Here is a 15000-nt window from a genome sequence, read left to right as displayed (position 1 = left end):
ACCAGAACGCACATATAACCTACCATAGAGCTGGTTTGCTTGATTCTCACGAGTGTGCTTACACTGGTGTCTTTTGACCTCATCGCGGCTTTGTTTAATATGCACAAACGCAAAGCAAAGCGGCTCGTTTAGTTACGGCTTTATCGCATAGGAAACACGCTAGTAAAACCGACAGAAAACTGGCCTGATCAGACTTGCAAGCTAGTACTCTGCAACAGACAATTTCAGCGTTGATTATTATGAAATAGTCGAGTTTGTAATAATGTAGCAGACAAGGTCCAGTATTTACACAGGCGTTTTACGTTCGATAAAATATATAAAGGTAGACTCTGGAGGGAAGCAAATGGCATAGTTATATTTGTATTTTGCTAAATAACTATAGCAGAGCAGGCGATTTCGAAGCGTCGTGACGAAACGAACCGGAAAATATATTTACCTATCGATGTAAGCTGACGTAAGAGTAAACTTTGCATTTGGTGATGTCAACAACTCAAAGTTAATTGCAACGCTTTGTTTACTATTCAGTGTGACGGCGTTTTTAATAATTCTTTGGGAGACGTTTTACTTCTGACAAAGACTCCTGATGTGGGTATTTGTTCCATGGAGGTCGACCACAAATAACTGGCACAAATCGCATTAAGTCAGTAACTTGACTTCAAGAAGTCAATGCCCTAAAAGCAGATTTGATCCTGAGCTGCAACTTGACTTACAGTCGACGTGACAGAAATCGGCAAGGTATACATGTCCATTCCAAACCTTCGCGGGTGTTCTTCAGAAAACAAAATGTGTACGCGTCCTGTTTTTATAGAGAGCTTAAAAACCTTTTTACCACTGTAAAGCTAATAAACTGTGAATCCAGAATCCGGGGTATAAGGCTGTCTGAAAATGACCCTAAATTTAAACGTGTTTCCCTAAAACGCAAAACTGAGAATGTGTGCTGAATTACCAGCCCCTAAATTACTTTGAGTATCTTAAAAGATTTAATTTTTTCTTTAGGAAATTGTTAAATTAACTAATAAACTTTGATTACCCTGAAGAACATTTTTTCATTAAAGTAACCCCCGCGAACCGTTGAGGAGACCACCTTACGGTAAAGGTGCTCGTTACTTCTGTACATAAACCGGCATTCATGGCCCGTTTGCACGTTAAAAGAGAAGGAACGGCTCGCTTAAAAATAAGTACCGGTTCCAGACGAAATCTCCTGTTTACACGTACAAATTCTGTAATGTACCTAAAAGAAAAAGGCACGGTACTTGAGAGCCCCTTGGAACGGATACTAGACCGTTTACACGTTGTTTTCTTCGAGACCGGTAACGATAGAGCCCGCGATAATTAAACAAAACTGCTTCGATTAGTTGTTCATATGCACTTACAAATACAGTACACTGTAAGTAAGTATAAGTAATGTAAGTACTATAACTAATGCGTAGTACTGTAAATGTTGTATTGTCTTAGGCTAATAAAAAAAATACAGTACACTGTGCGTATCTCCGACTATCATGGATTTACAAGCACTTTTCTGGTTTCTTCCGAAGGAGAGAGCACGAAATTCACGTTTGACAGCGCGAGCGATTCTTCAAAGAAATGCTTCTGAGAGAATGTACCGAATTAGGAGAAAAACAAGGCTTACGGTTCTCCTATTAACAGCCCTTGTATCGCGTTTTTGTCTTTTGGTGACTTAGCAGTATCTAATGAATGCTGTGTAGCGTCACATATTTTGCTGATTTTCCTGTTTTTCCAGGAGGCTGCATCGGGCGTGTAGCGTGTAGTTCAACTTTTCTAATTTTTAGAAAAACGAAAGAGCGGTGGAACTTTTAATTGTGATTTTTGAAAATAGTTCACCAAAGGGGACATTTAGGTGAAATAAAATGAAATCTTAAATTTTCTATCTGTCGTGGGATTTTCGATATCTACGGTCAGTAGCTCTTAAGCAGTTGCATTAACACCTTTAAAGAGTGCTAATATTGGCAATAAGCGTATTGTTACTTTCTTCACCTGCCTTAAATGGTTGCTTCGTAAACAAAACCATGTAGATATGGCCAATTTATCTTGTAAGGGTCTATCTCTACATCCGATTGATACGCTGTACAGCAATTTTTACTTCGTAAAAAACTTTGTCTAAGAGAACGATGTGACATACAGCTCGTGCTAAAAACAAAAAAGCTCTAACTAAAGTGGCTGGCATCGGCTTCCAGCACATAACTTTGACAGATCAATACTACTACTCTTTATCACTTGGTACAACAACAATGGTATCAAATACATGTTTAATTATTGGTGAACAATTAGCCCTTTTTAGCGCCACCTTAACTTTGTCGAAAAATTATGGTGGCTCTCAAAGCCTCCGTCCCTACAATTTTTTGTTACCCTTTGCAGAAAGTTACTTCATCCCGTGCTGATTACAGTTAGAGGGTAAAAAATGGGGGTTATCGTGCTCAATTTTGAGTTAAATTGTTGATATCGTAACTTATTACTGGGGTTGAAAAAATGACCATGACCTGTTTTCCAATGTATAAGTGCTTGTTTGATACCATTATTGTAGCATAAAGAGCATAAAGTGACATTGAAATTCACGAAACTGAAGGAAATACTTACTGTGTCGGTTGACGATGTATTTTCGCAGTACATTTTTCTAATTAACAATTAATCCACGAGCGCATGTTGGATATGAGATAATATAATCATCGCAAATCCAACATTGCTGGCTTTTTGCTAATTTCATTTTGCAAAGAAAAATTTTTCAAAAGGTCACGGTTTTTCAGAAGTGGTAAAATGGCTTACATTCCATGGTGGCTAGGCAAATAAAACTCATAAAATTCAGTTTTTAATAAAGCTAAATAATAAACAAACAAAGAACTTCACCCACTAATTCCGCAACTATTTCTCCTGTTTGATCTTGAGGGGTGGAGTGGTACACCGAAACCCTTTGTCAAATTTTACTGTATGAACGTAGCATTTGCCGTTACCATTATCATATGGTAATAACTTTGCCTGACCCAAAAGGCACCCTTAACATTTCTTAAGATAGGTTAGTAGAAAACACGAGCGTGAGATCGATCCTTTTGACGATGTCGGCTTTCTTCCGTTTGGGGTTAGCGATAAACTGACTTTCAGTATTGGAGTTATTTTTCTCTGCAAACAGCCCATTTCATGGATGTGGAACAATGTACGGGTACGTTTTCCTGCACATTAATCTAATTTTCTCTGCGTCCAAGCGAAACTTCCCCACATCCACCTAACCGATCCCAAAACTAAGCCCTCACAACGATATATTCATAATCAGTTTTAACAGTTTCTGGTGTGGGGAATTGTGTTGCGAGAGTACTTGAAGCTTCTCCGGCGTACGTCAATTTCGTTTTTCGTTTATTTTTTTTTTAAGTCAGTTGAACCTGTCAACATGTATTAAGCAGAAAATAACCCCGTAAGAATATATCTTGCAGCTCTGAATTTGTTAGATTTTGATACTTTACCACGCAATCTGAATAGTTGACCTTGCATTTTGCTTTGCGGTGTACAATCTAACTATCCTTCCAAACAAACGGGAATGCCTGAAGACAGGTTTCCATCTTTGACTGATAATGTTTCACATAAATCAGTCCAAATTCACGTGTAAAATCAGGCAAGTTTTGCGCAGATCCCATATTTAAGATGTTTGTTCGCGAGAACACTAATGTGTACGTTTTATGTGTGTGTTTGCGCTTTTTGTTTTGTTTGTTTGTTTTGTGTAGAGCGGTTATGAGACTCTTTTTCGTAAACTACGCCCACTGATAATCCTTTTTAAGTAATTTTACCAGAAAACTTTCACTTGATTATGTCTTCATAATTTTATGTTGCAGTCTTAGAGAAAACTACGGCCGTGTTTTCTCGCTAAAACTTGGCAGCTACAAGTTTGTCATGGCCTCAACTCCTGAAGCTGTTAAAGAAATGCTTGTGAAGAGATCTGCTGAGTACGCTGGGAGGCAACAAACCTTTTTCATTCAAGCATCAACCCTAGGTAAGCTGTCATCAAAGCAGTCATCGTGCGGTTGACCGTCTTTTGTTTTCGATGGCAAACATATTCAAATTATTAACGTAAAACACCAAAGTGAATGGCAATACTTGTCTCACCCAATACCATGTTTCAAAATTTCCTTTCATGATTACAGGTCATAAAATAAATAAATAAATAAATAAATAAAGCGTTGTTCTTTTGCATGGAAGAAACATGACCTTTACAGTTGCTCTCTAATTTTCGCATTTGGATTAACTATCCATTTTTCAAACATTCTCTCAGTCATGGACGTTTTCGAATACGTCACCAATAAACGTTAAGCAGCCGGCAGAAAACATGCCCTTAAAACTTTAACTGACCCTGCTTGTTGAATAAGACCGCGAACGTTGATATCAGATGAGACAGTTCTGAGTAATTTACACGCCGATAACAGTCATGCCAGGTGTCCCCGTGACTAACTTCATCTCGTACTTAATCAGTGACCCTTTCTGTATTACAGGAGGCAAAGATATCGTTTTTGGTAACTATGGCCCTGCCTGGAAGATTCATCGCAAACTTTTTACAACAGCCTTGCGTCAGTACCTCTCCAACATTCCTTTGATTGAAAGCCGGGTCTCAACTCAGGCCGAGAAACTGGTACAGTTCATAGAAGAACAAGGTGGAAAGCCCTTTGATCCGGCAGATTGCCTGATGCGGGGTGTTGCTGATGTCATTTGTGGCATTACGTTTGGAGAAGGTTATGACACAACCAATCCACACTTAGACAGACTGTTAAAAATCTATGCGGAGATCGTAGCAGCAACCGATGAGGTTCAATTGATCACTATGTTGGATTTCTTCCCACTGACACAGTACCTACCGATCAAGGTTTGTGATAGTTTCCTCAAGGCTTTCAATGAAGCTTTTGATATCATTCGATTGTTTTTGAGAGAGTGTGAACAAAATTTTGATCCAGAACAACCTGTGCAAGAATTGATCTCGGGTCTCCTTCCTGCCAGACATGAAGCTGAATGCGAGAATGATGAAGACAGAGCAGCTCTCCTTTCTGAAGATTACTTCGTAAACACAATCAAAGACATGTTTATTGCTGGTTACGAAACCACAAGCACCACGATGAAATGGGTGATTGCCTTCTTGGTCAACTATCCAAAGTACCAGGAAGATGTTCAGCGCCAGTTAGATGAAGTAGTTGGTGACAGGAACCCCTCTTTAAACGACCGCCCTAATCTGGCCCTCATTCAGGCCACTATTATAGAAACGCTACGAGTTGGAAACGTGGCGCCTCTTGCACTTCCTCACGTTACCCTCACAGATACGACAATGTGCGGCTACCGTGTGCCTAAAGATACCATCGTCTTCCCTGATACGGAATCTGTTCACTTGGACCCCAAATGCTGGGATGACCCAACCGTGTTCAACCCCTACCGCCACATCGATGAAAACGGAAACTTGATCACCAACCAAGGGAATTTCTTCCCTTTCGGTGCTGGGCGTCGCTTTTGTGCTGGTGAGCCCCTGGCTAAGGTTGAATTGTTTCTTTTCGTGTCAAGGATGCTTCAGAAGTTCACTTTCGTCGCTGAAGAAGACGGTTATCCTCCTGAGTTGAAAGGGGCTTTTAGTGGCACCCAGTTTCCTGTCCCTTATAAGATACGTGCCATTAAACGGAAGTGAAAATGAGTCGTCACTCTTTAAACGGATTATACAACTTAGTGCTTCCATCATATACGGATTTCTATTTAGCCTGTAGTGGTTTATTAGGGATACATGTATAGACGCATATTATATTTGATAAAGCAGGATATGATAGGGCAGCTTATAACGCTGATGTGAATCTACAAGTACCTGAAACGGAAGAACCGCTGTACACAACAGAATAGCCACTTGCTAAACCATAAAAATGCACACCTTTACAAAGTAACAAAGAGAACGATGTGACCTTTACAAAGGTTCAATATTGTTTTACTAAAGTTTGCTCTTTGCTCGGGTTACTTTAATTACTAGGAGGTGTTACATTGACAGTGATTACTCCAAGATATTTCGGTTGAAATGATGAGTTATGAGTTAGTGTGTTTCTTGTGCTTTGCATTTTATTAAGAGAATTGAGATAAACCGCGCAATGTCAGTTACTGAGAAAATTACACTTTGATTTGTTACCAGACTTCCTGCAACTGTCAAGATTACCTTTTTAAATCTATTTTAGAATTAGTACACTCAAAACTGCGTTAGTTGATATCTCTAAGCGTAACAGGATCTAATAGTTTTTCGCAGACTTAGTTTTAGTTTTGTTGATCAAACGTTGTCTTCACCTTGTACGGATTCAGCGTGAAGCGAAAGTCCTATTTTTCGCTCTTTCCCGGGAAATTTCCCGGTCAAGCATGTAACTATCACTTGTTTTGAATAATTTTTTTTAACTTGTTTTTGAATAAATAGAGAGTAACGTAGCCGTGTAGATTGCAGCGGTTGCGATTAGAACGCTAGTACATTATAGTAAAGACAGTGTTTTTACCTAGGTTTGGCTGTCTGTTCCGTAATTATATTTGTTCGACGGTTTTGGATTTAAGAACCTCTCCTATTTTTCGTTATTTGAAACTGGATCGTTGGATAACGTCATTAAACCATAGATTAGCAATATTTCTTGGCGTTTTTATGAGAAAGTATCTCAAACTGGCGCGTAGGGCCGTGTTGGCTGTCTATCATCGCAGATCCAATGGCGCGCGCGCGCTCGCATGACAATCGTTGAATGTACAGCACTGAGACATTCAGATTTTTACACTTACGGTAGGATCGGTGAATGCCTTTAACCGGAACATAACAAAACAAGATCAGACTTTAATGTTGGTTCTACTTTACAAGGTTAATAAATGGTGTCCACTTCAACCTCGTCTTGCTCATCATGGTCACTGCCATCGACTGATTCATCTGCCTCGAGGTGAAACTCCACATCTTTTTCAAGGGGTGGGAGATTTAATATTTTGTCCTTTACAATCGAAACACACCAGGCATCATGGCGGTTCTCAACACAATAACTTTATTTCCAAGCATTCTGGGTACTTAATACATTACAGTGCCTTCCCCTTAAGAATGAGATATAATTACAACAAGTAGCAGAAACGTTAATAATAACAACAACTACAGATTAAGTCGGTCAACTGCTTTTCTGATTCTCTGTGATCGCCTCAAGACATCCGGTGAAGGTGTTCTTACATTCTCTTGAACAAGCCTAGGCTCCACCTTGTCATCAGTCTATAACACTGACTGGTGGTTATGGTAAACTGTTTGAAACGTGGTTAACACCTACAACCGGAGTGGATTGTTCACATAACTCAGGAACAGTTATGTCCAACTCACTAGTCTCATTTGGCACTTTATGATGAGCTCTAATCAAATCATCAGCATGAACATATCTAGTTTTATGTCCAGTCCTACCAGATAAGTTCCAAACTTAACTACGCTTCCTAGGAGACACCTCTCGGTGCTGTTACGAGCATGTGTATTCCTTACCCGAACTGTGTCATTCTCTCAAAACTGTCCGTCTTTATGACACTTCAAATCCTTATATGCTTCTGCTTATTCTGTTTTCTCTCTACTACTTGGGCTAGATCAGGTTTTAAATTTTCCTCATCACATTTTTCAGGCCACCCAGGCATGACTAAACCTAATACTCTGTTAAGCACAAGGTCCATTAGTGTAGCCTTCCCAATATCATTTGCAGTTATGCCGAAATTCTTATCAACGGCACTCACACTGGAAATTTCATTTTCGCCGCCCATCTTGGATTCCTCATGAGGCAACCTGGAGAGCGCATCGCAGTTACTGTGCTCATCAGATTTACGGTATTCAATCTGACACTCATATGCTCAGCGCTGCATACGGGCATCTGCCAACGTGGGAATTGCGGCCTTTGGGCCTAAAATAGTCAAACATGGCTGGTGATCAGTTACTAATGTAATGTAATCTTTCTTCCATTTAGGAACTGGTGAAACTTCTTAACCCCATATACAATAGACAAAGCTTCGTGTTCAATCAGGGCATAATTTCTCACACTTGAGCTTAGTGTGCGAGAGCCATAAGCTATTGGCCTTTCTTGACCATCGTCTATGACATGACTAAGTACTGCTCCCAACCCATAACTTGACGCATCATAAGCTAATCTTAGTTCACGATTCAGGTCATAATGGGCGAATAGTGAATCACTGGTAAGACCTTCTTTACAGGCCTCAAAAGCTTTCTGACAGTCTTCCGTCGATTCCCATGGAACAACCTTATGAAACAGCTTTCCTTGTTGTCAGATTTTCTCTCTGGTTGTTTTCAACATGTTGTTATTGAAGGATGTCAATCTGATTGGGCACCAGTCCAGTCTGGAGGTCTACAGGGAAGCATATTGGGTCGGCTCTTTTTTTTTTTGTTTGTTAAAAACATACCTAACCATTTGTCATGCCCTAAAGAAATGTTTGCTGACCATACTTTAATACGCAATCTTTGTTCTCCTTCTTCTATATCTGATTCTGTATAAAGTGGCCCCAAGCAATTCGAAGATTGGTGCGACACGTGGTTACTGAGAACTAATGCGGAGAAATGTAAGTGTATAAAGCTTACCAGAGCTAAGGATCCTGCTAGGTGTACTTAAAACTTAAACAACAAAGTTCTTGAGCAAGTGTCTACTCACAAACACCTTGGAGTTCTCCTCTAAGATGATCTCTCATGGAGATCTCACGTTCTCGCAATCGTCGCAAGAGCAAACAGGTTGCTGGGCATACTCAAGCGCACGTTTGGAAAATGTCTTAAGGCATTGTTCACTGGCTATAATCATATGGTACGTCCGTTATTGGAATACGTTAGTCCTGTTTGGTTTCCGCACCAGGCATATCTATCCGACAAACTTGAAAGTGTCCAACATAACGTGACAAGATCGATTGCGGGAAAGGACACTCCCTACGAGGATCGGTTAAAAACTGTCAAGTTGCCAACTCTACATCTTCGTAGAGAATTCTAAGTCTAGTTCAACTATTCAAATTTATTAAAGGATTTTCTGTTGCAAACGTAGGTAATTTTATTACTTTTAATATCAGGAAATCCAGAAACTACCATCGGTACAAGCTTTATAAGCCTTATTCAAGAACCAGCTACTTTCTAGTTCTTTCTGGTATAGATATATTGATACATGGAAAAATCTCCATCCTTTATTAGTTTGTTTTAATTCAGAGTATAGCTTTAAAGGAAACTTCCAATCCCACAACAAATTGTCGGTAAATTGTCGCACATAGTGTCTAAATTCTAAATTTTAGTTTAAAAAGTAGAAGTGACATTCAAGTGTGCTAAAAATTAGAAATGATCATCGCTTATTTTCGATTTTAAATTTCCCGGGCGCCGCCATTTTGGATTTCATGACGTCATACGGTCGCCTCTATTGTTAGTAAGCAGAAGTTATTTTGTGTGAAACAATAGAGCAACCGTATTACGTCATGAAATCCAAGATGGCGGCGCCCGGGAAATTTAAAATGAAAAATAGCCGATAATCAAATTCTGTTTTGTCCGTCACAGAAATATTATTGCCATGTTTTCCAACGAAATTTGAAACTATATTGTATTTTCAACAATTTAACGTTAATTTATTTCAAGAGTGGAGGTTTCCTCTAAGAAAGCTCTGTGCAAATCACTTAAATAGTAACTCATTTCTATCAGATATTATGTAACGTTAATCGCTTGAATAGTGAATTATTACTCCATATAATGTATATAATATAATATAGTATTTTATTACATATAGATTTTATATTATAATATAGTATTTTATTACATTTAGATTCTATTTTTTGGGTTTTTTTTTCTTTGGATTTTTGGATTTTTCTTCGTAAATTTAGGAATACAACTTCAATATAGGGATTTGGTTTTTCCTTGCTGTAACCCTTTTGAAGTTTTTTTTCTTCTTCAGTAAAGTTGTTATAAATTGTAAGGATGCTAATGTTGTAGCTATCCTTGGCAAAAAGGAATGATAATACTGGAACATCCCTGGGAAAGATCTGAGCTCACTCACATAACGTAGCGCAGTGACTCTCTTCACTGCATTGATCTTCTCCTCCACCGGTTGCAATCCTTCGGCACTTATTCTCAGTCCTAGGTAAACCTCTTCAGGTTTCAAAAACTCACACCTAGATAATTTCAGATGCAAATATAATTTGTGAGAGCCTGTCCAATACTTTTGTAAGTATTTTAAGATTCTCTTGCCAAACATTTCCCCCTACTAGAATGTCATCTTGTTTACACACACATTTTCATTTCCCTGGAGAATCTAATCCATTTTTGCTTGAAATATTTTTGGGGATAACTTGACACCATAGGGTAATTCTAGATACGAACACAGACCTTTGTGAGTATTTTAATACGACATTCAACTGATTATAGGCGTGCGACAGATCCAGCTGACTGAATGTTTAAGAACTAACTAGCGCAGTGCATAAATCCTTTAACGGACTGAGTGATAGTCGACTTGTAGTCTCCGCAAATTGTAACGGTATCATCAGCTTTAGGCACAACCGCAATTGGCCTAGTCCAATGCGACTTGTCAGTTTTGTTAATCACCCCGTGTTTTTCAGGTTTGTCTAACTCCTTCTCAACCTGTTCCTTCAATGCATATGGAGCTCTACATGCTTTAACAAGTATAGGCTTCGCGTCACTGTTCCTCGAGCGGCTTTATCCCTTCATAACTTTCGGTAATCAATTCACTATGTTTAGACAACAGATCATTCAACTGGCCCTTAGCACCAACTGGGTCTCGAAAAAAATATTTTTTGTTTTATAACGACTTACGTCACATTGCACTTACATACAGAAGTTACTTACTTACAACAGTTACTTGTAATTGCATACCGCAAAACGCTTGTTGCTTACACTTTTTTTATATTAAAAATTCACACAGTTTTCGCGCTAGGATGTTAAACACCCAAAGAGAAAGCTCTCTTGAAAGAACAAGTAAATACTAACAGTAAAACCGTGGACATCAGACAAAAGAAATGGCTCATTGACTGTGAACTCGCAAACAAGAAAAACATAAGCAAGGACGTCTGCCTACCGTTTGGCTAGACGTTGTACCCAAAACACTAAACTTACCGAATTCCATTTTAAATTCTTGCACGGACGAATGCCAACTAATAATTTTCTATGTAAAATTGGGTTACAGGACAACAATAACTGTACGTTTTGCAAAGACACACCGGAAACAATATATCTTTTCTGGTCATGTGACATAACATCATCTTTTTGGAATGATGTAACCGAATGGTTGAGGAAAGACTTGACAATGGAAAAACCTATCGCCTTGGGGCTAAGGCCGGACACTTCAAAATTTGCACTCCAAATAAATTACTGTCTCCTGTTAGCGCGATATCATATATGGTTAGCTAAAACAAAAGCAAAACTTCCCAGACTTTTGCGATACCTGCATCTACTGAAATAAAGGTATGAGTTAGAATCAAACAGTGGGGACAGCAGAAAATGGGAACCTCTTGGAGATTTTATATATATGTAAACATCTGATTACTATAAATTTTTCCTAACTTCTCCCCCCCCCCCCCCCCCCTTCTTCCCTCCTTCCCACTTCCCTGAAAATGGGAACCTCTTGTAGATTGAACATGTATATGAACCGATCTACTGTAGTTTTTACTATATCCTCCTCCTACTTCCATGGCATTTTACTTACGATCAAGCTTACTATTTCTAAGACATGTAACTGCTGTTCCCAACTTAAGAACACCGCTTCAAGCCCTTTTCCTATGCCCTTAAAGCATATTTCTAATTGTAGCTAATTGTGTAAATAGTGTAATAATGCCAAAGTGTAAGATCGTAAGAGTTTAAGCGTCAATTAGTATAACAGTGTCTAATTTCCAAAATTTTGTATTTATAGTTAACGACAAGAGAAAATAAATATCTCACCCCAATCTAAGTTAATTGGATACAGCCAGTTTTTACCAAGTAAGTTGGGCTTAGTATTGTATTTAGCCACAACAATTGAAGAAAGATACTGTTTACCCTTATAAGCAATGTTACACTGCCTTTCGTGCAATACATCAAGCCACTCCCCTATGTAAGTTTTCAATGATACCTTTGAAGGGATCAGGGGTCTGTCTGCAAACCTCTTCAGATATTCACTTTTACCCATCATGGAGTAATCTGCAGCAGTGTCTAGCTCCATCTTACGCGGTTTCCCATTGATTTCAAGTTCCACGGTGTACTTGATGCGATTTAATTGCCTTCACGTTAGTGGCAAGCGAGTACAAGGAATAAATTCCTAATTCATCATCATCGTCATCATTCTCATCAGCATTGTTGCATGACTCTAAAGACTGCACATTATGCACATTATGTACTTTCAAAACGTAAGGGCATTCTGTTGTACTAACAGACAACGAAATCAACATTTTTATCAACAAAACATTCACAGAAAACACCAGAAAGTCTAGATAATGGTTAATTGTACACGCACTTTCTGTGAAAATATATGCAAGATAACTGAAAAAAAAAACAGGAACCATTAATTACTATTTGCGTTTCAAAAAATATGTGTGACTCTTGATACTTGGTCTTGTAAACCTACACGTACCTTAGAACAGATGCTGTCAGAGGAAAAAATTATATGCATATTTTCGCGCCAAATAAAATTGTTTAGTGAGCCCGATAAAAATGGTCAAGGATAACGGGCATCGTCTTTTAGGACTAAACAATAATTTTCCAGGGACTAAACATTGGTTTCCTCGGCACCTTACACTTACTACGAGAAATAACAGTAGCCATTTTGTGTTGTTAAAGATATTTGGCAACAATCCAGCCTGACCCCTGTGATTACCAAGAATGAAGGCCACTTTAATCCTACTGTCCTTTTTGTTTGCGTCACAAATGATCACCTCGAAGGTATCTTAAATTGCATTTAGTCCGCAGTCCGTTTGGATCTTAGCGAGACGTCCACTTTGAGGGATATCTTACAGTTAGTGAAGTAACCTTCTTAGTACGCAGTCCGTTTGGATCTTAGAGAGACGTCCACTTTGAGGGATATGTTACATTTAGTGAAGTAACCTTCTTAGTACCGATACAATGGACAATTTTTTTGATTCTGAGGCAAAAAAAGTTCCCGGCCTTTAACCTTGACCCCAATTATACGGACAACAGCCAAATCCCTGGCAAAAATACTTTACAGACGTTTGACTGAAATATTAAAATTCCCGCTATTACGGACTCTAGTTGTTGAGGGCACTTACTCGGGGTTCCCAGGTTGTCCGCAGTAAAGGGTGTTGACTGACATACAACTAGAAAAATTTAAGTTTACTTAAAGCCCGAGGACAACACTTCATTCCGGGGAAACTTTCATCCTCCTTTCTTGGTGATTGGTAGAGTCTTTATCTTTATACGTCTGCCATTAAATGTAATTTACATAATAGTGAACTAAATAAACGAAAATGGCGAGGAAGCACAAAGAACTCATGATGGGGCTTATATAAAAATTAATAAAACAACAGTTGCGAGATAGGTAAAATAACAAGTAGTGATAACATACAAAAACAAAAGGGAACGAAAAAAGAAAACATAAATGAAAAAGGGAGAATGGGGGGGGGGTAGAAATTAACTAAGAAGGTATTTCTTCAACTTGTTTTTAAAAGTTGTAACAATTATTGAATTTTGAATGGCTGGGCGGAGCGAATTGAAAAAACAAAGGACCCTGGTACTGGAAGGAAAAAGCCTTGTGTTGGCTGGAAACTTAGGAACATGGAAAGAAGTGGCATTCCTAGTATTGTTACCACGAATCTGACACCTAAATAGGAAGGTGTCGTAAAAGATATTTGGCAACAATCCAGCCTTATGATGATACATTATTTTACCTATCTCTGCTAAATACATCATGTACCCAGTATAATGTAGTGATAAAATACAAAAATCTTTAAATATTGGATCGGTATGAGCGTCATAACAAGATTTACTGATTATTCTCAAAGCTCACTTTTGAAGCATTACTAGGCGCTTTAAATTAGTAGGGTAGGTTGATCCCCAAACACTTATACAATGATGTAAATAATGATGAACAAGAGAGAAATAGAGTGTACGTGGAGCAGGTTTGTGGAGACAAAAGCTTGATTTGTGGATAATGCCTACGGATCTGGAAACTATAGAGGGGAGATAAGCAATATGAGATTTCCATGACAAATCCTCGTCTAAAATAACTTCAGGAAAAACAGCTTCACTTTCACGAACAACGTTCGTGAATCACAAATCTTTATTATTATATCAATTTGTTATTGCTTTTGTGTGAAGGCGCCTTTTGAGTCAATCTCATACCCAGAGTCCTTTGGCTTTATGGTCAGCGGGTGGTCGCCAGGAGAGACTCTAGAGAATTCGAAAAAAATTAAATTTTTTGATTGGCTACCCGATAACGCTTGCATTGTTTTACCGCAGAAATCCTGCGTAATAAAATTCCAGTACCCAAAGTCTCTCCTGGCGACCACCCACCGACCAAAAAGCCTGAAGATTGCTTTTGAATGGACTCTATCACCAGCCGCCGTTCGGGAAATGAACCCACGACTTGAGGGAGCAGCTGCAAATCGAGCTTACTTTTTTGAGAGGTACCCGAAAGCAATTATACGCTTTGTTCTATGCAATGTTCGTCATTGCAACATATGAACGAGAAATCGTGATCCTATTTACAATTTCTGTCATCATTAGGGTTTCACGTTCAGGTTTTAGGGAGATTTTAACTCACGTTTAGAGGCTTTGTTTCTTTCCATCTTCGAAGGAAATACTTCTAGACTGCTTCTGTTAAGACAAAAACACAGATGCACACGCATTTGGTTATAATAATAGTGGTTTATTAAAATCATACATTGGCACTCGGAGGTGAATAACAATGTGTTTAAAAATCATATGGAACAATTTATGGTTTCTGATTTAAAAACTACCGGCGAGGGACTGGGATTACAATTTGTTCAAAGGAAATCTAAGACCTGGTTTACTGAGGTCGAGGCTTTGAA

At 38.7% G+C, this 15000-nt stretch overlaps 1 protein-coding gene and 1 pseudogene across 1 annotated transcript in view; one reads left to right on the top strand and one right to left on the bottom strand.

The window, feature by feature from the left end:
• The window catches only part of LOC146482106 (steroid 17-alpha-hydroxylase/17,20 lyase-like), a 6850-nt gene extending 349 nt beyond the window's left edge, over positions 1 to 6501 (top strand). The window contains exons 2-3 of the mRNA XM_085107335.1: positions 3837 to 3994; positions 4491 to 6501. Coding sequence (XP_084963461.1) covers positions 3837 to 3994; positions 4491 to 5662 — 1330 coding nt within the window. The 3' untranslated portion in view covers positions 5663 to 6501. The remainder of the gene's footprint in view (positions 1 to 3836; positions 3995 to 4490) is intronic.
• The window catches only part of LOC146482091 (P2X purinoceptor 7-like), a 431550-nt pseudogene that overhangs the window by 250973 nt on the left and 165577 nt on the right, over positions 1 to 15000 (bottom strand).

Source organism: Pavona decussata, unplaced genomic scaffold (assembly GCF_977016875.1).
Source record: "Pavona decussata unplaced genomic scaffold, jaPavDecu1.1 SCAFFOLD_47, whole genome shotgun sequence".
NCBI lineage: Eukaryota > Metazoa > Cnidaria > Anthozoa > Scleractinia > Agariciidae > Pavona > Pavona decussata.
The sequence above is the reverse complement of the archived record's forward strand: the minus strand, read 5'-3'. Positions and strand labels throughout refer to the sequence as shown.